This window comes from Puccinia triticina, chromosome 3A (genome assembly GCF_026914185.1).
Source record: "Puccinia triticina chromosome 3A, complete sequence".
Taxonomy (NCBI): Eukaryota; Fungi; Basidiomycota; class Pucciniomycetes; order Pucciniales; family Pucciniaceae; genus Puccinia; species Puccinia triticina.
Genome location: NC_070560.1, coordinates 5453667 through 5479471, shown reverse-complemented (window position 1 = coordinate 5479471; position 25805 = coordinate 5453667). Strand labels below are relative to the sequence as shown.

The following is a 25805-nucleotide window of genomic DNA, read 5'->3' as shown; positions in this document are numbered from 1 at the left end:
AAGTCCACCACACCGAGTACATTCTGAGAAAGAGTTCCTTTCCGATTACAATAAGGGCCTGCCATTGTTTCGGGGACACTTGCCGGGACATGACAGCCATCCATCGCGCCGATACACTGATCAAAGAATGGAGAAAATTTGGGGTTGTCCAAGATGGACTTGTGTGCCTCGTTAACCGGCGGTCAAACAATGTACTTTGTCAGAAGCTGAAGGAAAAGGTCAATGACGTGATGGAAGATACGAGATATTGTCTCCCCACTGTGTTGGAAACGATCCTGAGTTTGACGGTTGGTAGCGTTCTGGCCCACGATGTACAAGAAGATTGCTAGTTGTTCATCCATGCTGACAAGTTTTGAAGCAGGTTCTACATCAATGGAGAGTAGTTCCTCTGAGCAGATATCGAAAACGTGAGTTGATAATCGGAACATTGCTTGGGCTCGAAGTCGGTTTCCATTGAGTATGTGTCTTGTCCAGGCTTCACCGGTGAAGATAGCATTGTTGTATGGCTCTTTGATTGTCTTTGAACACTGACGAAGGCCAATGATGATAACAACCATGATAATCATCTTCTTGCGTCTGATTTGTTGTTGCTTTTGGGTTCGTTGTAGAGATTGCTGGATGTTTGATGGAGCCATTTTTGAAGTGATCTGGTAGGTAGTTTGGAATGATGCCGCGCCAAACGGTGCAGTAATAAATGGACTCTGAGAAAAATTTGTGTGGCTGCGCCAAACGCACATGTTATAAGTGATGTGTGGGTTTTATTGTTTCTATGACAACTCAAACCCGGCTACATGTGTTATGTAAACTAACACACAATTTATCATATCACATTGCGCGGCCAAACGGGGCCTTAGTTTACACTTCAACCCAGCCACATAGCCCGTGCGGTTTATCCGGTAGATAATCCGGAGTAAATGGTGAAGGATCAAGAAGCACTCCGGATATCGGAGGTCCGATGTGCCCATCCAGCGGATGTGGACGGATATCTAGATATCCGCGGATATTCCGGAAAATTGGTTGAGGGTTACAGGCACGCAGCAGTGGCCAAAGTTCATGGTGGGAGCCTGCCTCACCCCAAGGCCAAAGAGGCAATCCTAGTAGCACCTTGAGGCTAGGCCTTTGCTAGATGAATCAGATGATGCAACCCAAGGTATGCGCACACGTGACAGGCAAGAGATGACCACACTTGATGGGCCAGAGATGAGCATGCTTGCACTGATCCTTACAAGCTCAGGGAGAAAGCCCCACAAAGAGCATCCAGCCAACAAGGTGGAGGACAAGGATCTCAGCCAGACCTTGTGGGTATTCAAACCATTGGCACACCAAAGGTTTGATGCATGTCCGTCAACCCTCCTCAATTATCCCTTCAGCAAGTGTTTATTGCCTGCTTACATAGTTTTGTCATCAGCTTTGAATCTTCCAACAATAATTTTTCACCAATGCATCATATGTCAATTCCTTCTTGACCCCTACCCTTACCAGAGGGGCAGAGATCATAGATCCCCTATAAAGCCTGCCCTTACCAGAGGAGAAGAGTTGACACAAAATCTTTAACCTCTACTCTGACTGGAGAGGCAGACCAATGGTTCTTGGGTATTTGGTTTGAATTTAGTCCCCATGTCTTTCATGAGAAATTATAAATCATTGATGATTTTTGTTTGCTGCCATGGTGCCAGCCTGATTGTATGTACTTTGATGGGTTTTACCCCCCAGAATTTGTCATTGGTTTAACTTTGACACTATGCCCCTCATGCCTCAGCTGTTGGAAGCCATGAAATCTTGGGGATTTGGGTAGATTATGCTTCCCATGATTTGCGTAAATAATGATAAAATCATGGAAATTTTTCAACAACCGCTGCGGTGCAAGCAGTGGTTCAATATTTACTCCCCTGGATGTGTCATTGGGTTGACTGATAATTATAGCATAAAAATAGAAGTCACTCCAGAGAGTACCCCATGAGTAGCACAATTATTCCATACAGCTTAGATCCTAAGGCCTGGGAGTGAAGCGGCAAAGCTGCCTTGACCCCTAGTGAATATTCAAACAACTAGGATTCCGATCCGGACCCCAAAGATCCGGTGCTACCCGATTGGATACCGGGTCGAGTCGGGTCACGGGATGGCTCCCAAGATACCGGGTATCCAATCGGGTATCTGTAAAGCAGAGGAGCAGAGGACCGGCATTTCATTTATTGAATCCTCTGCTCAAAATAGCTTTTCCCTGCCTGAAACTATTGAAGTTGCCAATCAGGCTGGCGTTTTGAGCGTCTGCAGCCCATTCAAGGTAGAGGATTGATCCGTCTGCTTGGGCAATCAATCCGAATTTCTCGTACCCTTTGGAGAATGGATCTAATCCGCCTTTGGTCTTGTCAATTTTTGTCTGTCATGTTTAAACTTTAGAATGCTGATTCATATACAGCAGTGGTAGTCAGTAGTACCAGGGGAAGGAGAGACAGTCAAGACGAGTCACTTACCAAGCCTCAATAGTCTGAGAGAATGGCTCTAGCCTGGGTATTCTCCTCAGCACGGCGACTGTCAGTCAAGTGAGATGGATGCTCTTACCAGGGGTCGTCGACCACCAGCTGAGGTTTCCCCAAATCACTTGTCATCACGGCCGGCAAGAATATGCTAAAGAATTGTGGTTTCAGCACCATCCTCACGCGTCAACCGTTTTTTTTTTGGAGTCTGAATCAATGACAATTGGTTCAGGGTCTTCTGTAGCGCGTTTAGGGACCATTTCCCGGTGTTGGTGGTGATGATCAGAAAGCACAGATTCCCACCATCACCCATCAGAGCCTTAGTAGCTCAATTTTTGGCCATACCCGGCGGGTACCCGGCGTTGGAGCCGGATACGCCGGGTACGGATCTTGAGAAGGCGGTACCTGGACCCGGGGCACCAGATTGGAACCCTACAAACGACTGCAATAAATCTACTACTCAGGTTTCATAGACTGCAAGGTTTGGGCTAGCTGTACTATCAACTTACTAGTGACAACAATGGGCCTTTACTATACAGATATTGGTATAGTATAGTTGTCGTATTTTTTTTGGTCCAATAACAGTACTGTTATTTCCATTTTCCGTAATGAATTTTTAATACTATATCCAATTACATGAGGATTTTTTTTTTTTTTTTTTTTTTGAAAATACTATATCCAAATGAAGGAAGAAATAAAGAAAATCTCAATACCATACTGGCCAGATGTGGCCAGTACCAATACTCAGTAGGGATGAAAATTTATCTATTTCTTGGGCTTGGGGATCAGAGCACCCAAAGCCTTTAAGGCCTCAGCAAAGTACCTGAGAGGGGAAAATCCTCACAAAGCCACATAAGGCTTCTGAAGGATTTTGAAGTAGTTGAAGGGAACAGACAACCACGTCTGGAGCCACACACATCTGCAGCCACAGAGAACAATCTCTCAACAGAACAAGACCCACCCGGTGTTCCTAAATAAACCCTTGCTATTACCACAAGAACCAGGTAGGTTTCATGGTTTTCCTGTACAGTCATCAGGAGCCCAAATTTTATTGCCTTATGTTTACACCTGGTTAAGTGTGTTATTGCGGTAACCAGGGGCAAAGAAAGTTACTATACCTGTATTTTTTGTTCCACAGAAAAACCACAGAATACTATACGGGCCACTTGCAGCAAGGGCCAATACTAGTACAGTTATTAGTATGGGTTGGTACAACCAGACCTATACAATAACAGAAAGGCCCAGTTATAGTAGAGTATAGTATAGGCCCATTGTTGCTAGTGATGCTTGAAGAAAGATTCAACCAGCATGGATTTTATTCAGGACATAAGGCTTTGGGGGGAAATTAAGAGAGAATTTCAACAAGAACAAACAGCCAAAAATCAAAGAAAAAATAAATTTATTGGCATTTATCTGCCCTTAAACTCTGAGCCAGCACCTGGAGGTAGCCAGTAGTGCAGAAAACAGGGAAGATTATAGTTACAAACAAGTGTCATCAGCAGAGCACTTATCAACTCCGGTGATGGATAATTTTCCCACAGCATCAGTAACAAGGGTAGTTGTCAGATCGGGTTTAGGATCTAATCTGTTGGATTATGCTGAGCTGGAAGAGAGGAGGAGGAAAAATCTGTGGTGTTCAAATAGGAGGTACTTTGGTACAAATCCAATGCCTCTTGAACAGGTCATGGGTTGCTTCACACCAAAGGGACTTTGGTTGATTAAGAAAAAGGAATTACAGAAGCCCTGGACCAGTGTGAACCCTTCTACCCTCTTCCCACATTGGTTGGACACTCCTTTGGGGTGAGAAAAATTAACAGAGAAAAAAATTGGGTCTCATTCATCATTCCATGTGATTTACTCAGCACAAGCCAGGCTAAGGATACATACAATTTTCTCTCTATTTCTCCAAAGCGGCCCCATATTGGTAGACTAGCTTCTACACCACAGGCACTGAAAAAAACAACTGTGTCAACTGTGAGAAGTTGACATGTGGTAACTTTGAGGAAGCTTGTGATGTTACACCAGCTGTAATCAAGGTTTGACTCAAACCAAGCTTCAATGCATAGTCACTGTGCACCTTGCACAGTGACTGTGCCAACAAAGGCACTTGTGCATTCAGGTGGAGTTGCAATGGCAGCTTGGCTTGAGTGTCCTGCATGTTGACTGCAAGCAGTTGACCAAGTTTTCTTTTTGCAGCAAGGGTACATTCCTAGAAATTCCCTTGCATCCTGCTGACATTTCTGATTGAGAAGCGTCCAGAGGATGCCTGGGGAGCATCCTGCAGATGTAATTGTGAGATTGCATGCCAAGGTGAACAGCATTGATCTTATAAATCAAGAGAGATTCTGTGATCTCAACCAGCTGTGGAAAAGGGTAAGCAAAGCAAACCCTTTCTGCAGTCCAAGGTGTGAAGTGAGGAAGAAAAAAAGCTGACTATACGGGAATGGTACATGCAGATTTTACCTCTGGAGTGTGCAATGGACACGTAACAAAGCTGTCCATCAGACACTCTGGCTGGATTTTCCAAAGAATGGTTGGGCATAAGGGCCCAATTAATTATTGCAGGGTGAGGTTGCCCCTTGAACTGCGTCCCCTGTGCACCCGGCTGGTTGTGTGTCCAATCTCTAATTATTCCCCCACACTCTGCCCACTGCTCCCACCTGCACATCCTGCCCATGTCTACTGGAACCCCACCTAGTCTGGGGGCTGACTGCCCCATCTGCTGTGCCAGCTAAGCTGGCCTGAAATATTGGCAGTCTGCAGGTAGTTGTAGATATCCAGTGGAAACGTTTTGAACTTTGGACCTTTTTGCAGACTGAGATGATTGCAAGAGATAAGAAAGAGTCTTGAAATACCAAGAAGAATGAGCAAGTGAGGAGGTTTTTCTCACTGGATGCAGTTTGGGTATGGGTGCGGATAATGAGAGATAGAACTGCTGGTTTTGATTGACTTGTACTAGCACGCTATAAGTATTCTATGTACAAGTATCAAAATGTGGGTGAGAGCAAATTAAATATGCAAATGAAAAGACTGGCACATGATGACAGGTCACACAAAAAGATATGAAACACTAGAGAGCTGATAATCCAGGGATGCCGGGGTTTGATGACTACACTGTGTAATGGAAAGACACACAAAACTAGAACTTACAGACTATGGTATGTGAATGAAAAAAGAGCAGAAAAACCAATAAGGAGTCAAGGAATTTGGGGTGAGTAAGAGAGAAGAGATAGAATTTCAACAAAACTTGCATACCATCCAGCAGAATCTTGGAGAAAATCCAGTGGATGCCTTCTGTGGTAATGTCCGCCACCAATCATGCAGAGCTCCGTCTGCTGGAAAAATCCTGAAGTGCAAGAGGCAGATGGCTGCAGGTATGTCCAGACTTATGTCCAATCAACATTTGTGACAACCCATTGTGTACCTGAGTGCTACTTTCCCAATAGCCAAAATAAATGTGGTTATCTCTGAGGCTGCCCCTGGACCATACCTGCTGGGTAGGCCTGGTAAATTCCAGGCAAGGAAGGATCCCAGAGACTGAAACCTATGGTCCACCCTGCAGGTATACCTGGAGAGGCCAGGAACTGGAGCTAGCCCTGTATTATTGCATCCAATGGTGAGCCACTAAACTACTTTCAGTCAGTATTTTAGTGTAGCATAGTGGGGTGACACTACCACCAACCAGTTTTTTGGTTAGCAGTCAGTGATTGCCCACTACAGCTAATGGGCTTCCCTGGAAATCTAGGGGCCTCTTGGTACTATTGGTGCTAGCAGTGCTATTGAATTTCTAAAAAAACAGATGGTGCAGTTAGCGCTTGATAGTGTAGTGTAGCAGCCCTGTAGCAATGCTACCACTGTTGGCATTGTGCTAGGACCTACACCATGCTAAACTAGCGGATAGCGCATGCTACTGCTAGTTTAGTGCAGCTGTCTACTGTTGTCCCATTGTCAAAAAAATTCATCTTGCATGAACATGTATGCAATTTGCACAGGCAAGAAGTCCACAGACATGAATGGGCAAACCATGATTAGTTTCCTGTTTGTTGAAATTGAGATATATTTCATACACAGAATCCTCCAAATAACCAGACATGTAGTTTACTTGTTGAATATATTGCTTGATGAAAAAAACCACCCTCCTGTCTTTTTAGAGGGGTGGAAAAGTTTATCAATTTGAGGTGTACAGTGCCCGGAAGAAAGTTTTCATGACATTTCTTTTGAATAGGAGACTTACAAACCATGCCTCTTAAGTTCTGAGTTATTGGGAGGATGGACAGAAAGGTTTCAAAATAATGAATATAAGTAATGTTTTTGGAAAAAATAAGTGCATAATAGCTGAAAATATTCTTTCATGAAATGATAATTTTGGAAAATCTTTAATACTGTTCCAAAAAAAAAAAAGAAAAATCAGAATCAGTAAACTGACATCCAACATGAATGATAATAAATGAAAAAAATGAGTACCAAAATAAATTTCAAATTTTGGGTGGCAGTGAAAACACATCAAATACTGTTTTTTTGTTACCTGCAGTGCAAATTTGGAATTTTTGATGTGCTTTCACTGCCACTCAAAATTGGAAATTTATTTTGGTACTCATTTTTTTCATTTATTATCATTCATGTTGGATGTCAGTTTACTGATTCTGATTTTTCTTTTTTTTTTTTGGAACAGTATTAAAGATTTTCCAAAATTATCATTTCATGAAAGAATATTTTCAGCTATTATGCACTTATTTTTTCCAAAAACATTACTTATATTCATTCTTTTGAAACCTTTCTGTCCATCCTCCCAATAACTCAGAACTTAAGAGGCATGGTTTGTAAGTCTCCTATTCAAAAGAAATGTCATGAAAACTTTCTTCCGGGCACTGTATTTTGAGAGAGGGATGGATGGCTTTCAACCCCTTGCAGAAAGTAGCTCACTGCCTCTCTCAATAAGCCTGAAATCACCTCAAATTGGTAAGCTTTGACATACCTAATGACAGGATGGTGTGAGAATACCAGCTTAGGGGAACGGCGCCTAACTCATAAATTGAGGAAGACGCCGGGAACTAAATTAGCTGCGGAATCTGGTAAGCAAAAGCGAACCATTTCTCCAGTCCAAATCAGCGCCGCGGGTGTCGTGAAACTGAATTCATCTTTTGATGTCAGCAGGTCCAACGCACGTGAGCAGCAAGATTAGGCTTACGGAAAATCCTGGCTCCCAATCTCTCATCACGAGAATCTCAGCAAGCACCAAAGGTAAGCGGCTGCAGAGACTCGAGATGAGATGATCAGATAGATGCTAACGCTCTATTTCGCAATCCTAGACAGAACCGTCAAAGACACGCAGACCGAAAACGCCGATACCACTCAAAGAGCAGGAAGCAATATCGGTAAGAGTTTTGAGTTCCAATAATGAAAAAGGCTAAAGCGAAAACAAGGAGCAAGGAGCTGATGCAACGTGTCTATTCTTGTAGACTGTGTTGCGTCGCTACTTCGCTGATTGGCCGACGCCGAGTGAAATCACTCAGGTCTCAAAGACCAGTCAAAGTAAGGCTTGAATGAACATTCAGGAGAGATCAGAGAGATGGCATGAGCTAACGACAAACGTCACTCATGACAGGTTGTTGACAGCCGGCGCAAACTTCCTCTAAATTAAATCTCAATCCTTAATCTCAAGTAGAGAGCGGCTCTGTTCCTGCTCTTAGGTACATTCCCTTACTTTATACTTCTCAAGTTATTATTCTTCATATCAGAAAGCTATTGTACATAAACATAACTACTTAGTCTGACAAAAAATGAATACTCTTAGTTCCTTGAATTCTTTCAGATGGCAGATGTTTTTCATCACCAAATACATACAACAAGAAAATCAAACAATTCTGGTTAATTTGCAGAGAAGTATGTCTGAATTTTGAGAAACAGGAAGCTAATCATTTGCGCTTTTATGTCAGCTATGGAATTCTTGCCCGTGCAACTTGCGCACACATTCATCTCCAACAGAGATTCCACAAATTTTCTCCAAATTTTCTCCAGCATTTCCCCAAAGCTGAGGTACCAATGTGAGCCTTAAGCTCTGGAACCTCATTACAAAATCAAATTGAGTCAGGAACAAGGTCTATTTATACCCAATTCCTCACAGTGGATGCTCCTTGGTACATCCCCTGTTTGCAATTCAGCGCGGAAACAAAGGCTCTCTCCACTTCCTAAACTGCACTATCCTCTTGATAATTTCCATTTCCCATTGCTACAATGTGTAACTAAATAAATTGAGTAAATAAAATTCCTAAAAGCGTGTCCTACCAGATATTCTGACCCTCATTCTTAATCCTCTTTGTTGCATGACCCTATTGCAGGCACCAACATATGACCTCCAATGCTATGTTTTTGTTTGCTGCAATGTAACAGCATTTATAATTCTATTCCTATATTGGGAACAGCTTATCAAGTTTACAAGCCCCATTCTACCAACCTGCATCACCCATTAGTTTTGAATTGCATCCTCCGGTCCGACATTATTTGCCATATTAGTGGTCTCACCCCAAGGAAAACACCTGGCACCTGTGCATTCGGCATTCAGAGTGTTGACCCATGAGTCTGACCATGTTCTGTTGCCGAGTTTGTCAAAATGTGATCTCTCGACGCTCTCCACACTGTCCTTACCACTCTTTTTCTCACTCTACTATACGCGGTCTTCTAAAGACTCGCCTAGTTGTCATCATTTATTGTCATATTTGTTTCCATTTGCGGACTCCAAAGAGTCCGCTCTCTTGTATCTTCTTTTATTTCACTCGGGTCTAGCCCATCTTGTAGCTAGAGGCCCTCACCTATAAATAGAGTTTCCATCCCCCGCCTGGAATGAAGCCTCAGCACACTTTCAGCTATTTTCCGTTCTCAAAACCGAGCTGTCATCACAGAAATATTTCTGTGAGTTTTTTACTCTATCTATTCTTTTCTATCCGCGAGCACCTAACTTAACACAAGTCCCCCCTGGTGGGAGCGCTGTGGCTGGCGGCGAAGCCGCCCCTCCCACAGGGAGGGACTTGTGCATTATCCCAAATTTTACGCGGGAGCAGAAAGTTCATTTGGCTGAGAGGTTTTTAAAATTCTTATAGCTCCTCCCCCAGCCTCTTCACCAATATGCCCTATCTGTACCATATGCTACTTTTCTTTCTCTACAATTTGGTCTACTCAGATTTTTTCTATCTCAATCTGTTGACCTTTTCAAAAGATCAAAAATGCACAAGTCTTCCAAATGAGGCTCCACTTGTTTGGGACTCCAGGAGTTGTTTTTCTGGCTACAAGATAGACAAGTGGCTCAAATTCCTTGCAAGAACAGAACCTACAGCTCTGTGTATTCAGTCTTTCTATATTGGTTGGGATTTTTAGTGTAGCAGATCCTTTCTGCTCCTGCTTAAATCAAGACATAACTCATAAGCCTCTCCTGCAGAGAGCCCTCCGGGCGGGGTCCCCCGGACCCTCCGCCCGAGAGGCTTTGTTAAGCTAGCGCGAGCACCGTATCCCTTATAATCCTGTTATATCATCTGCATTTATTCACCCCTTCCTCTCCATAGAAAACCTAGATATAACTCACAACCCCGTACTCTCGACCTGGTAGCGTAGCTCAACAGGTCACCTTCGTATACATAAATCACTCATCCTTTTACTCTTACTCGGATCTGGTAGCCTAGCTCAACAGATCTCACTCCTATCATCTTCCACCTCTGGATTCGCGACCCAGTAGTTCTTTCAAAGATTTATTTATAGAATATTCTCCGCATACAAATTTGAAAATGGATGCCGCTAACAACAACATCCTGGGCCTGATTGCCCCCGAGGTCGACAACCGCGACCAAGTTATAGCCAATCTCTAAGTCAAATCAGTTTCCGTCCGCTTGCCCCCTTTTGATGGTAAAAATGATCCGGAAGTCTGGATCTACAAAGTTGAAACCATCTTGCAGGCGCGCAAGGGCGCGCAACTATCCTGCTGACAGGTGGACCATGATGATTGCCGAGTGCTTCCGAGACAAGGCCGAGAGCTGGTGGTTCCAGCTCAGCAAGAAAGAAGGAACTACTAACATCCCCTGGGAAATCTTCAAAGGTTAATTACTCGACCAATACAACTATGTCTACAAACAGTGGGACACTCGAGCCGAATTGGACACTATCAGGTACAAGAACGCCGATGACTATATTAGCCAGTTCACGAAGTTAATCACCAAGATTCCCAAAGATAAAGTAAGCGAATGGGATGCTAACTATATTTTCACTCGAAATCTACCCGGTCTCCTGCGGCAACGTGTCCTCATGGAAAAATGCAGCACCCTCTAAGACCTCTGCAAATCCTTGCGAGAAAATGAACGGATAAAGTCTTCGAACGGCCGCTTTTGTGGAAATGCTGGACAACACCGTCGTAACTCTCATGGCTCGTCGCTTAGTGCCGGGATTCCCATGGACCTGGACGTCATGGACTTAAAAAATCAGGCTAGCAACAAGAATAACATGCGGCTCAATCTTATGGACCCCGAGGACGCCGCAGACGCGAAGCAATCTTCGGCGCCTAAACCTCTTCCTGATGGAACTTGAATCGGAACCATTTTTCGTTCATAACGGAAAATACGTTCGGAACTTCTTTCACCAGCCTATGAAGACATCCGAGGAGCTCAGAGAATTACGCTTCCAGGAAGAAATGAACACCATAAGAAAGACTTGCAAGTTATGCAAACGGATTTCGAACGCGAACTCCTGCAACTCGATCAACTGAATGACGGGTCCGCCGACAGGATCCTTGTCCACCCCTTCTAAGTTCTGGGATGAAGCTACTAGAGAAAGAGAAAGTATTGCCATGTGCCGACGCGTGGAACAGTCGACGCGCACTCTCGATCCCAAAGCAAGTCTGTTCCGCCCCGGAGCTAAAGAACACTATCTCCGGAACGCCTTCAACCTGGAACTAAATTTAGTCGATCCTGACGCTACAAATGGGACCGTTGTAATAAAAAGTAGCCTGAAGAGAAAATGTACAGGTGAAGAAATCGCTCTCGACAAGCCAAATAAGAAAGTAACCTTTGATTTGCCCAGCGACACGGAATCGTCTTGTGGATCGAGCACCGGTGGGAGTTTCCTAGACTGGTGTCAGTTCCACGCTGACGCTGAATCAAACAACTTTGAACTACAGTCTCTATGTTTGGACGGTACCGATATGTTGGCAGACAACGAAAAGTCCTGCTTAGATACGCCCCGCAAACAGCCCTGAAGATTCTACACTCAATCATCACCGATGAATTGTATATGATGGAAGAAAACAACACACAACCGGCCGGGAGCAGCACCATTAAATTACCTAGGTACGATGTCATAATCGGTGACATTGTCTGTAATACAATAATCGACTCTGGCGCAGGAGCAATTTACCTAGATGCCCGAGTTGCACAGGAACTGCTGCGACGAAGACAAATAACTACCGTAAAGATAGCGCCCCGCAACGTCAAGCTAGCCAACGGACACATCGAGAGAGTTTGTTTTAAAGGCATCATCGAGATTGACGTAGAAGGTTATGTACAAGCTTACGAAGCTTTCCTAATCAATCTACCGGACGTCGACTTGGTGCTCGGATTGCCATGGCTATACCAGACACGAGCAGTACCGGACTACGATGATCTATCTTACAGTCTGCTCGACGACCTGGGTGATGTGAAAACAGTCAAACCATCGAACCATTGGAACGAGCCAAGTCTACTGAGCATTGTACAAGAGGTTGACCGGCAAAAGGCTCTAGTCCCAAGCGAGCGGTCGTTTATGAACGAGATTCATGAATTGGGGTGTAATACGGCCCCACAGTGTTTCCGGGAAGTCGTAGGACTACCTAAATTCAAGAACTTCGAGCATGATATCGACACTGGAACAGCTTCTGCGGCAAAAGTGGGTGGGAGGCCTTATTCTCCACCCGAGCATCAACTGATCGACAAGTTTGTCGAAGAAGGGCTACGGGACGGCATTATTCAACCTTCCAAGTCACCCTGGTCGGCACCGCTAATACTCGTAAAGAAACCGGACGGCTCATCACGGGTATGCGTTGACTATCGAAAATTGAACGCTCTAACTATCAAAAATTCCTATCCACTACCAAGGATTGACGATGCTTACCAATTTTTGGAGGGAGCATCTGTGTTTACGTCGAATGACTTAAAATCAGGGTTCTGGCAAGTGAAATTATCAGAGCGATCAGTTGAGAAAACGGCTTTCGGCACACGAAATGGAGCGTACGAATTCTTGGTAATGTCGTTTGGTCTCTGCAACGCACCGGCAACATTCCAGAACATGATGAACGCCATCTTGAGAGAGTGCTTAGAAAACGATCTGGTTATATCCAAGAAGAAATGCAAGTGGGCTGAGAAGAGCCTTGTGTTTCTCGGTCGTGTCGTGAACGGTCAAGGTATCCGAGTCAATTCGCAAAAAATTGTCAAAATTGAAGAATGGCCGACTCCAACGAATATAACAGAGGTGAGGGGTTTTCTGAATCTCTCAACATACTATAAAAGTTTCATCAAGGACTTTTCGAAGATTGCTTCACCCATCTATAAGCTCTGCAAGGGTTCACCGCGAAGGGGAGCTCGGGTTGAGTGGGGGAAAGAGCAGAGTGATGCCTTCATTCTTCTGAAGAACGCCCTGACTAGCACAATCCTCCTCCACCATGCAAAGCCTTTTGCTCCATTTGTTTTAGATGCCAATGCTTTGGGACAAAACATTGGAGCAGTTCTACAACAAAATCCAAATGCTGAAGAGATCATTCAAGATTTCTGCCTAGAAGCATACAGCAAGACAGTTAAAAATAAGGATCTTCGTCCGATCACCTACAAATCACAAAAGCTCTCTAAAACGGAACAAAACTACTCTGCGCAAGAACAAGAGTTCCTCACCATCATACACGCTCTTAAACACTTCCAAGGGTATGTTGAAGGATCACCAATCCTTGTACAAACTGATCATCAATCTCTAAAACACTTCAAAAATCAATGACATGTCAATCACCAATTGGCTAGGTTTGTAGACAAGATAGAATTCTTCGATACTTTGATCATTTACCGCCCTGGCGTGGAACAAATGGCGGCCGACTCTTTGTCAAGGAAGCCTGACACCGACTCTGATAGGGAACCTCCAGAAACGGCTGAGTTCCTATTCCTCATAGATGACAACTGTCTGGACGCCTTCAAACAATTAGACACCCTCAAGAAGAACCATCCTAGAGAACTCAAACGTAAGGGATTTAAATTCCTCAACAACAAGTTATATGGACCCTGGCCTGATGGCAGCATTGTTCCTGTAGTCACGGACCTAAATCTGTCTAAATCCATTGCTTTCAAGACCCACGTCCGACTGGGTCACAGAATTGTGAAAGATACACTCCATCAAGTAAGGAACAAGTGTTTCTTCCCACGCATGGGGAGAGTGATTGATGAAGTAGTTAACAGCTGTGTCTCTTGTCAGTACTGCAAGAATAACAGTGACTGCAACAAAATGCCTATGCAAGTCATTAAAGGCAAAGGGCCTTTTGTCACATGGGGCATAGACTTTGTTGGACCACTCCCGATAAAAAAATCAGGGAATCAATATCTTGCAACGGCAATTGGCTACGGTACTGGTTGGGCGTATGCGATGCCGCTTAAAGCACGATCTGGACTTGCCGCAAGTCGACTTGTGAAAAAAATTGTTGAGAGTCATGGTCTCCCCAAATTAATCACCTTGGAAAATGGTGCCGAGTTCGAATTCAAGAACTATCTTGAAGGACTTAAGATCCATCATAACCTGTTATGAGCCGTAGCGCGGGCTCTGCAGCGCAGACTCACATGTACATAGACTACACGTACATGTCACAGACCATACTCAAGGTTTGAGAGGCTGGAGATCCAAGCCTCTTCCTCATCCTGCAATCTACCATCTTGGATCCAGAACCCCAGACTCTATCTTCCTCTCCATAGAACAGACAAGAACATATTGCAAGATCTACTTCACGGAGACAAAGACTAAGAACCCAACAAACCAACAAGAACCAGATTGCTCCGCCTCTGAAACCTTGAATATCCCAACTCAAAAACCTTGAACATCCTGCACTCCGCTCTCAATAACCCAAATCCGCTCTTAGAAACCTTGAATATCCCGCTCCGACATCACACCCAACCCTTGGTATCAGTGATACAATGGACGCCTCCAAAGACGCCATACTCTGACAACAACTGGCCGACATCACCAAAAAGGCCGACAAAGAGGAGAAAAAACGCCGCCAGGCCAAGGCCAAGTTGGAGGACGCACTCTGCAATCAGAACCCTCCACTGTGCCGGAGCAGAGGTAGCAGCAACCAAGGCCCCCAAGGTTGCCCAACCCGGCAAGTTCAACAGCGGCAGAGACGTTTGCCCGGCATGTTGGCATCTGTACGACCTTGAACAAGGCCTTGTTCCCAACCAACTCAACACGAATCCTGTTTGTGTCCTTGTACATGACCAGAACCACGGGCGTATGGGCCTCCCTGTTCCTCAACCAGGCGGCAGCAAACCTGCCCACCCTGACCTATGCAGAGTTCACGGAGTCCTTCCGGGCCAGGTTTTTTGACCCGGAAAAGAAGGTGAAGGCAGAAAAAGCGCTCCAAGCGCTGAAGCAGACCGGGTCTGTGGTGGATTACACCCACTCATTTTTCCAGCACGATTCCGCAGCGGGATGGGAAATCCCCGCCCTGATCAGCCAGTACTGCCAGGGCCTGAAGCGGAACATCCAGATGGGGCTTGTCGTTTCCCGCACCACATTCACAACTGTCAATGAGGTTGCTAGCTTGGCACTACAGCTTGACAGGGCGATGAGCGGAGCAGAGACAGGAACAGCGCCAACCAAACAGAAGATTGACCCCAACGCCATGGACCTGTTGGTGTTAAATGGATGACTCTCCAACTAGAGATCGCCGAGTGGAACCGGGTACCTGCGGTCATTTTTGGCATATTTGGATACCCAGACTCCGACCTGGCACCCATAGGGCGGGTACCGGCGGTACACGTGGCGGGTAGCACGGGTACTGCCTACAATTCAACCCACTAGCCGGTCTATGCCGGCTTTGAGGGTGGTGTAACCTCTTGATGACCAACACAGACAGGTCATCAAGGGTGTATATGCCCTCTTAATGCCTGACCTGGGCCGGGTATTGAGGTCTGTGCTAGACACCAAGAGGAAATACAGTCTCAATGACCGGCACAGACCGGACATAAAGAGGGTGTGTGCATACCCTCCCAATGTCCGGTCTGTGCTGGTCATCAAGAGTTTACACCACCCTCAAAGCCGGCATAGACCGTCATCAAGGGTGTATATACCCTCTTGGTGCCCGGTCTGGGCTGGATATTGAGAGGGTATGTCTGCATGTGAATTCTTGATGTCCGGTCTGGGCCAGAAATCAAGAGTGTATGCCCTCTTGGTGTCCAGCACATACCGCACATAAAGAGGGCATACATACACCCTCCCAATGTCCGCTCTGTGCCTGACATCAAGAGTGTATGCCCCCTCAGTGTCCAGCACATACCGGACATCAAGAGGGCATGTATACACCCTCCCAATGTCCGCTCTGTGCTGGACATTGAAAGTGTATGCCCTCTTGGCGTCCAGCATGTGCTGGACACCAAAAGGGTTAGGTTAGCGGGGGCCATGATTGCGCTGCACAAGGTCGTCCACAACTGCTTGTCTCCAGAACTTTTGCAGCAGGTACCTGCCATCCAAAATTTACATACCCGGACCCGCATGCGGCAGGCTGGCGGGTACCCACCCACGGATACCGGGTACCCACGGGCAATCTCTATCTCCAACTCCAAGAAGGCTTGGATGATGCAGGAAGGACTCTGTTTTTGATGCGGAGTACAGGGCCAAATCTCCTGCAACTGCCCAACCAAGAAGGGAAAAGGCCGCGGGAACACCAGGATTGCGGCAATGGAAGATCAGATCCGCCAACTGGTGGAAGGGATGGCAACAATAGGCAGAGGCAGAAAAGGCCGGGCCGACTTGTCATAAAATGGAGGTGCTCAGGAATGAAGGTTGTGCCTTTCCTGAGTGCGGCGGAGTTGTCTTGTAGTATTGGTGCTAGTCAAACTTTAAACATAAATTAAATTGATCCCCAATGTTTTATCTGTTGCACCATCACAACTCCCAGAGCCGCACCCCCTGCCTCCTTCCTGATTGATTCCAGAGCAACCCACAACATGTTGAGTGAATCCTACACCGCCGCGGCAGGATTACTCCGCAATGCCACCGCCTCAAGGCGGACCGTCTTGGGATTTGATGGATCCACGGTTCAGGCGCGCGGCTGTGGCAGGGCATGAGGGCTCTGCAGGTAGTTGGGGCGGCGCAGGATCTCCAAGCAGCGGAGGCGGAGCGCATAGGCTGGGCGCGGAGCGGGCGGTCAAAGGCGGGGAAGCTGGGGCGTGCGGAGCAGAGCAGACTTGCTGAGTCCAGGCATTCAAGCGTGGACTATCTAGAACAACACGGCAATTGGGGGAAGCCGTGGCAGCTGAAGCGGGTTACTTCAGCGGACGTAGCTGGGGCGGAGGTGGCGTGTGGGATCCCAACACCGGAGGCTAGACAGGGGCGTGGATGATGGATGATCAAGGGTTGGGCGGCTGTCTACAACAAGCAGCAGAGGTGCAAATGACGACCTGGGAGTGGAGGCATGCAGCGTGCGTGGGATGGGAGGAGGATTTCTATTTGTTATTTCCTTCTCTATTGGTTATGACAGGTGACGGAGTTTTCTCATGGTTCATTTTTTTATGGTGGAGCAATGGAGAGTTGTATATATGAGGGGAAGGTGTTTTCCCCTGCGGGGGAGCACATCATGGATCTTTTGGAGGGACTTTTTGATTATGGTTATTACGGATTCTTACTTTACTTGCGGATGTTGATTGTGGAGGAGTTTTATTATGGCTATCTTTTCTTTACATTACTTTGAGCGGTGTTTTACAGAGTTTTACTTTACTGTTTGGATGGATTGTTACTATTATGATTGCTTTACGGTTACTTTACGTCTGCGGAGCTATCTTGATGCTTTTTATTACACAGAGTTTGGAGCATCCCTTGACTACTCAGGATTATCTTGCAAAGAAGAAGGCCCCACCGGATATTTTGTCACAGTGGGACATTTCTAACTTCCACACCGTGCAGGCAGGGCTGGACAAGCAGACAGTTCCTTGGCCATCAATGCCTCCTCCTCCTCCAAATGTAAACAGCAATAATGAGTACACTATTTTAGGTTAACTGAAAATCATTTGCATCAGTTTGTTGATTGTATCTCTACACTTTTTGCATTTGAGCCCAATTTTTCTCCTCTACAATCAAATTTTCTCAACTATGTATACAAGAGTCCTATTATTTGGTAGATTAAATCATCAAGATGCTTGAAATCCCCTTTATTTCTTGATTCTTACTCCTTTCAGTGTGGAAATGTTGTGATCTTTTGAATTGTTACACAGGCAAGTATATTTGTCAACATCTTTTGCTTCAGTTCCATACGGAACTTAATATTCTCTATTCAACAAGTTGAACAAGCATGAGACAAGCTAATATCTTTTTGAACCTTTGTAGCTAACAGGGAGGTGTTGTAGTATTATATGCCGTTTAAAACACCCTGTTGAGCTGTAAACTGCCTACCAGAAGTCTTGATACATGCTTGCTGTGAACCACCATCTGGCATGAGTGTCAATGACTGAATAGAGTATGAGAATAGAAAGGGAGTACTTTGAGGAAATGAGGAATAAATTATGGTGAACCCTAACTTAGAGATAAGCCGTGTCAATGTGGCCTATCACCTATTTGAGTCATCACTTATGCCATTTCACGTTCCTTTAAGTTTTGGGCATTATATTTTCCATTTGCCAATTCCAAAGGGGATTATGTTTTACATGTGTTTAGACTTGATTTGTTATGTGACATGAGGGAGTTATGTCCCTGTAAATAAACCTGTACCAGCGGCGCAGCCGCAATTTCCCTAGTGCAAGATGGAATTCAACGACTTATAGCAAAGAAAAAGCTCTTGATGTCTGCAAATGTCTTGACGCGTACGGATGGCCAATTGGTTGATTTTTAGAGTTGATTGTAGTGGGTTGAGAGGAATGGGTTGGTGATGAAAGGGAAGGGGATGATGTTGAGAGCGAGGAGAGGGCAATGAGAGAGTCGGTTGTTGAAGAGAGGGTGAGGATGATGCTCGTTATTATGAGGAAGGCAATGGATCAGGAATCAAGAAGTGTTGCCGGGCAAGCCGGGATCGATCTGATCGAAATTGGAAGGCTGAAATCAAGACCGTGTTGAAAGTGGTCAAGCCGAATTGCTTGCCGGTTGAATTCAACAGAGACCGGATCAGAAGCTGTGATTGATTGCCGAGATGATCATTGTTTGGGATCACGTGATAAAAATCAGGGCACCTGGCGATGATGATGATGATCAGAAACGTCCACTTCGGCAAGCTCCCGCCGTGCCCGGAAGACGGGCTCGATGCCCGGACTCCGGGAGGCACCTGAAGTCCTCTTCTACCCAGCTCTTCCAAGGGCGTCAGGGTGGACAACCCCGTAAATGGGAGGTGATTGTTCTGGGAATATTAGCGGGATTCAAAGTGGACCCGCACATGCCACTTGCAAGGCAAGGCAAGCCGGCGTTCAACTCAAATGTTGAACGTCGACTGGCAGTCTCCCCGCAAAACTGGGTTATGCACGCGCTAACTTAACACAAGTCCCTCGCTTCGGAGGGCCCTAGTACAGCCTGGGCTGGCGCGAAGCGCAAGCCTCCAAAGGAGGGACTTGTGACTAATGTCAAAATTTTGGCCTGAGAGCTTGAGGCGCTTTGGCAGGGAAAAACTTGCCCCACCTTCCTGGTGGAAATTCTTTCAGCCAAATGGACCGGCCGAAAGGCCTGATTTTTCTCCTTCTTTCTGCGCTAGACAGACGGCTAGGGGTTGTGTACTTCGCCGTCCATAAATTATTGAAATTTCCATTTTTCCAAGAGAGGACCCAGGGGTTCTTCTTACTTCTTCTGCAAACTTTCCTCTCATGCCTTATGCCAATATAAATCCTTTATTTAAGAAGAATCAACCACCTAGCTAAAGACATACCCATACTGCCCTGTGTTGTCTAGTGTTGATTGTTATACGATCCCGATGACTAGATTTGTAACACGTCTCTGGAAATTGGTTGTAACAAGTCGCAGAAGTAGGCTCAGATGTGTAACCTTTGAAGAAAGTATCAATTATTTTTAGCCAGCTGGACCAAGGCTTCCGGCATGAAATTCATTCCCACACAGCTTATTCCCTCCCTGCAAGAGCGTCCACCAAAAAGCAATATCATTTTTAACATCATCATGGAATTGCCCAGCGAGACCAAAAAGGTCCTCCAAATATGTCAGATTTTAAACTCTACCCCATCAAAAATGACTCCGAAGCGCTTCTTGGAAATATTTCTAAGCTCTGAAAATTCTGAGGTAGCATTCTTGTGTCGCTTATGGCCCCAGCCAAGGGGAATTGACTCAACCATGAGACTGCTTGAGCTTTTGCGTCTGGAAGTCCAAAGGTCAGACAGTGGTCGTGAAAGGTGGTCCACATTTATTCAGCAGCAGGTTTGCAACTTTTGTAGCTCTTTATCATCACTCCAGTTGCAGATTCATGACTAATTTACCTTTGTTCCAGGCGGTTAAGGAGCTTGTGTCACAGGAAGCACCGCGTGGTTGTTATCCCCGCGGATCGTTCCATAGCTCTGTCACTGTAAAGGCATCGTTCTTTACCCCTGAAGAACAGCACAGTGAAGAAAAAATCATGACCAAGGAACATATGCCATTCTTGCATGGATTGATATTTGGGATGCTTCAGCAGAGAGGCATTGCCAATGACACTAGTATGGCAAACAAAGATGCCAGAGAAGCGGCAAACTTGGCCGACGAGACCTCTAAGGATGCAGCTGAGTGCGAGGATTTTGTTGAGGTTGCCTATATTCAAGAACTAACTGGGCAGGACCGTGTCAATGCTTGGTTTGCAAGGGTTGGTAATTTGCTATTTCATCTCTAGCACGACCTATATACTAACACTGGACCCATCCGCTGTTTCCTAGATTGCCACTACAATCTGCTCGATTGTAGCATTTGCCCATAACCAAAGGCACAATGCCCTAAAATTGAGGAATTCTGTGCGCTTCTTGGCTTGTGGGGTCTCCGAGCCAATACACGAATACTTGAACTATCTCGGCTTAGCATCAAGCAGACGAACAGCCCTTAGTGCACTCAAAACACTGTCTAAGGAAGGCGAGGCTAATATTAGGAAGGTCATGGCTGTGAAGCAGAACATACCAATGGCTCCAAGTATATGTATTGATAACATAGACATGGTTCAACGATGGGAAGTTACGTTATCCAGTTTGCCTAGATGTCATTCAGTTATCCAGTCCTATGTGGTGTAAAATCCAACATAAATTGAATCTGTGGGTGTCAAGAGAAAGGTATAATGTTGTTTAACAATATGGACCCCAATTTATTCCAAGGAAATCCTCTTTTTGATGTTAAAATAATGCTTTTGTGACCAAATATCAGTTATCTGGTCTAAGTTACCCAGATAACTGATTTTTGGTCACAAAAGTGATATTTCAAAATCAAAAATAGGATTATATTCAAAAAAAAGTGGGACCATACTGTTAATCAACATTCAGCCTTTCTTTTGACCCCCACAGATTCAATTTATGTTGGATTTCACACCCCAGAGGACTGGATAACTAAATCACACCTAGGCGAACTGGATAACGTAACTTCCCATCATTGCATGGTTCAGCGAGTCCATGACCTATCAGTTGGGAACCGGTCCAATACGTTTCGTGGGACCTGGGGCTACATTCACGTCCCAAACAACTCCCTCCTCCGTACACTCAATTTAGAAGAGCTCACTCTGAATGCATTTTGTGAATCCCTACGCAATGTTCCAGATTTCACAATAGAGCCGGCCCATTTCATGCCTGGGGCGGATGCACAAGCAGGTGAAGTGGCTATATGGAAGAGCCAAATAGCTCGGGTTCTTCAGGAACATCTTGCTATCCCATCAAAGTCAGCCTCCGCCACTCCGATCAATCCGCCTGTAATTGATCAGATCAGCCATCAAAAGCCAACCATCCACATGTTGAAGTTAATGGATGCGTCGGACAATTCTGCCGAAGGGATTGGGCAGGTTTTCACGACTATCCTCCATTAATCTGGTCTGTTGGGCGATGAATTCTATGGCCGCCTCCAGCCAATGGATGGTGATTTGGGCACGATCCAGAACTTTAATTCCCTCAGATCTCAACCCACTCCGAGCCCTTATGGGAAAGACAACCTCAAGAATGTATTATTCCAGCTGGGGGCCTCTCACACTTTGTGGAATATTGCCTCAACCATATTTACTCACCATTTTGGTGATCCAAGCAACCATTCAAACTGTGGTGCCTGGCAATTCTTGGAGGCATTGGGTTTCCCGTCAGAAAAAGCCATCCAAAAGAAAGACTTCACCCTGATGATTAATCAGATGGAGAGGGTGATGGAAGCCACTCTTTATTACTGCTTGCGGTGAGTTGGATAAATATCAGTTTATTCATCGTTATTTCCAGATCATGAATGATTATGGGCTATTTTTGCAGGGTTGTTATGAAGACTCAGTTCAAAAACTTGTCCGAAGAGCGCCAGACCATCCCCACAGCTCGCTGGAATGCCATTATTGATGAATGTTACAATCGATTTTGCTCTCCAAAAGCCCGCAGGGCAGCAGCAAAAGGAAATTGTCCCAAGCTTAACAACACTCTGATTCTATTACATGATTTTTCATTTGTAGTAGAAGCAAAGAGATCAATGAGCGCTGGAGATATTGGAAGACTAATGAATGTATGGAAGAAATGGTGCTTGATGACCCAGGCTCTTACTGGGCTTACAAACTACTCTTCCTACCTCCCTCGAATGGTACTGCTTCTCACCGAGATCCTACCACAAGCAATGAGAAAATACCTCAGCCACAACTTGTTGTTCTCCCCAACTGGTCAAAGCAACCATTTTGTTGCAAAGGATTATTGGCTTGAGATACAGAATTATCGGTTAAAATTCTTTCACAACAAGACTGGCAATGGCACAAAAGTAGAGTGACTCCGGGATTTATTCTCTGTCAACATTGACATTGTAAGTAAAAAAAAAAAAAAAATCTACTCTCTTTCATAAATATCTTAACTGAAAAGCCTTATGAAACTCTGCAAACAGTTGCAGCGTATGTTCCAATCACTCAAGTTAGATTGTGGTCAAACTGTCATACATCAGTCCCACAAGAACAAGTTAGATAAAAAGTCTCTCGAAATGTTCATGCAAATGGCTAACAACCGTGATATACTGGGTCAAAAACCAACTGCGGCTTCACCAAGAACAAAAAAAGTGGACAACACTTATTTATCTGGGTTTGCTAAGATAAAGACAATGATTCGAACAAAGGACCCTGAACTGAAAAAATTCAAAAAACATTTATTTTATGATGATGTCATAAGGCCTGAAGATGCAGAGGACAGTGAACAAGATGAAGTAAGCTCAGTAGATATGTAGATGGGATAAATATTGAGGCAGAAATCTACACATGTACTCCGGAATTTTGAATAAGTGATGCTTCTTTTCCTGGAACTTCTTGTTGTCTTGCATTTCCTGTGTGCTGTTCAGATATCTCTCCTTTATCCCTTTTTGCCTTCTCAAAGGCTTCCCTCATGAACTGAGCGATCTGGTCCTTGCGTTTTTTTTCTGAAACCAACTGCATTTCTTTTTGAGCTTTCTTCTCAACAGATCGTAGGTGGCTTGCTTCAGCTGCCAGCTCTTTCTTTGTTGGTGGCCTTGGTCCGCTCTTTGATGCCACGGACTTGGCTTTTGGTGCTCCCTTTTTGGAAGGTGTCTGAACCAATGGCAGTGATAACTTCAACCTCTTCGGTGCCGCTCTTCCACAGACAGTGTCGCCCTCCAGAGAAATCTTGAACTTGGTGATTTGATTGAACAGCCACGTAAGTTGGCCTTCATAACATTGGCCTCCGATTATACCTCGAATATCATTTGGTGTGTGGATATGATGCATATAGGAAACTATGGCATTGGCCTCTTCTTCACCAAAGATATCTTCATCACAAAGAGGCCCTCCCGCTTCAAATCGACTGTTGTAATCTTCATGCAAATCAGCGATTAGCTGAGCCTTGAAAACTTCTAAAGCGGGTCTTTCATTGTCTAGCATTTTCCTTTTTCTGAGTGATGTCCGTTTGGCTGGATATTTGACACTTATATTGCGCACCTCAGCTGTTTGGAAGTTGTCGTTGATGATGTCGTCAAAATTCTCTTTGTTTGCAAAGATAAGGTTATTCATCAATGTGGGAACTTGGGCAGCAGCACAATTAGAGCAGCGGCACTTGAGCATTGATTGCTTGATTTCTCGCTCCTTCTCCTGAATGTACGCCGGATCATCCTCCCAGAGTGGGACGTACCCCAACCTATGGTTTGATAAATATATCAATGAGTTGTATGTTTTTTTTATGTTTGATTATAACAAATGGATTTGACTTACAAGTTATCGATTGAGTAGGCAATCCGCAGGCAAACAGGAGTGATTGCAAGTGCATCCATTCGATCTTGGTCATTTTGAAACGCGCCTTGGGTAAACTGATCAACTGAATTTTTACCATTTCGCCGATTCTTCTCAACAAACATCAGCGCCAGTCCCTGTCGACCATCCCTCCCGCATCTACCTATCATCTGGCTGATATTCGCTGGATCACCCCTGCCCATGTGGACCACCATTCGGACTCGCTTCCAGTTCTGGCCCAGACCAAGCGCCATGGTGCACGAGATTAAAGGAAACTTGCCTGCCGAAAAATCTTGGACGCAATCAACCTTGTCTTGATCACCAGTGCATGAATGGAACCTTCGGATGCAGGTGCTGTGAGGTACAAATGCACCCCCAGGAGTCTCGCGAGCCATGTCTACAACCTCCATCGCTGTAAGTGTACGATTACGCGAGCCGCTGTAAATAAGTGTTGGGACTAAGTCTTCATCGCGAACGTCCTTACTTGACGGAAAAGCTTTGATTAAGTCCAGTGTTGATGCAAGAGAATTTGCCATTTCAATCCGGATGATTCAAATCTCGGGTCGGGTAAGCTCTCCTCGTAAAATATCTATATCACTTTCATTAAGCTTGAGACTTTTCATGATTCCGTCCACAGCCACCGGACGACACGTAGCAGATAGCAATAGGATGGGCTTATCATTACGAAAGAGCAAGTGCGGCCCAACTTTTCCATAACAAGGTCTGAATATAGCGTAGTCCTCAATTCGACCGTGGAAGTAATAGTTTTTGAAGTGGAACTCTCAACAAGGCCCCATATGTAGATCATATGGGCCTCATCAACTACAATCATGGCAAGGCGGTTCTGGAAAGTAGTGCTAAAGTAAACACCGTCAAAGGATTTGCTATTGAGAAAAATCTCAGGACTCAAGTAGATAAAATTGTATTCTCCATTCATGATTGCGTCAGCGGTGTCTTTATCGAAGTTCATCTTTGTTAAGTTTATCGCCGTAAATCCAGCTTGCTCCTTCTCAAAAACTTGATTATCTCCCAAGGCATCAAGCGGATTTAAAACCAACACCACAGCCTTTTGTGATTTCGGAATCATTTTGAAGTAAATCTCCGAGATTCTTGACTTCCCAAAGCCTGTTCCAGCAAGAAGGAAAGTATTGCGACCTTTGCAAAGGTTGAAAACGGCTTCGACTTGTAAGGGCTTGGCCTCCTGCTTGTAGTTCTCTATAGATGTTTTCTTGATGTGCTCTTTCAACTTCTCGTCGCTCTTTTCATAAAGCTTCTTGTATAGATTGGCACCAACAGGAGTCCATACTTGTTTGGCAATACCAAGGCCAAGGTCGTGCATTCAGGAAACTTGAGAGGTGTTTTTTTGGAAGGTACTGATTATAGTAAAGGGAATTTTGCAAGTTGTCTACGGGAAATGGGATCAATATATTTAGCAAGAAATTTTTGTTGCGAGTTGTTCAAGTGAAATGTTAGGCTATGTACATAGCCACAAAATTGTTCATAAGTTTGTTTGTTTGTTTGTTTGTTTGTAGTACACCGTTCTCACTATGTACTTATCATCCATCTGTTTGATGTGTGGCTCCTGACCTTTGTACAATTTGTACAGGGTACCAAATGTTTGATCTGTACAACCCGTAGTATATGGGATACCACTGATTATGGAATAACTGCAAGATACAAGCTCCAAGAGAGACTCTCACTAACACACCAGGGAAGGGGTATTATTTCTTCAAAATATG

At 44.9% G+C, this 25805-nt stretch overlaps 4 protein-coding genes across 4 annotated transcripts; 2 read left to right on the top strand and 2 right to left on the bottom strand.

The window, feature by feature from the left end:
• Positions 1–10252: 10252 nt before the first annotated feature.
• On the top strand, positions 10253–11712 carry PtA15_3A585 (uncharacterized protein; the record flags this gene model as incomplete). Its single annotated transcript, XM_053167566.1, has 2 exons — positions 10253–10315; positions 11326–11712. The coding sequence occupies 2 exons, from the start codon at positions 10253–10255 to the stop codon at positions 11710–11712; spliced, it is 450 nt and encodes a 149-aa protein (XP_053018771.1).
• Positions 11713–18684: 6972 nt separating this feature from the next.
• PtA15_3A584 (uncharacterized protein) lies at positions 18685–19747 on the bottom strand (the record flags this gene model as incomplete). The annotated part of the gene is made up of 2 exons (XM_053167565.1): positions 18685–19059; positions 19733–19747. The coding sequence occupies 2 exons, from the start codon at positions 19745–19747 to the stop codon at positions 18685–18687; spliced, it is 390 nt and encodes a 129-aa protein (XP_053018770.1).
• A 145-nt stretch (positions 19748–19892) lies between these two features.
• On the top strand, positions 19893–20523 carry PtA15_3A583 (uncharacterized protein; the record flags this gene model as incomplete). The annotated part of the gene is made up of 2 exons (XM_053167564.1): positions 19893–20078; positions 20149–20523. 2 exons carry the CDS (start codon positions 19893–19895, stop codon positions 20521–20523), a joined length of 561 nt encoding a protein of 186 aa, XP_053018769.1.
• Positions 20524–22992: 2469 nt separating this feature from the next.
• PtA15_3A582 (uncharacterized protein) lies at positions 22993–23721 on the bottom strand (the record flags this gene model as incomplete). Its single annotated transcript, XM_053167563.1, has 2 exons — positions 22993–23001; positions 23131–23721. The coding sequence occupies 2 exons, from the start codon at positions 23719–23721 to the stop codon at positions 22993–22995; spliced, it is 600 nt and encodes a 199-aa protein (XP_053018768.1).
• Positions 23722–25805: the final 2084 nt, after the last annotated feature.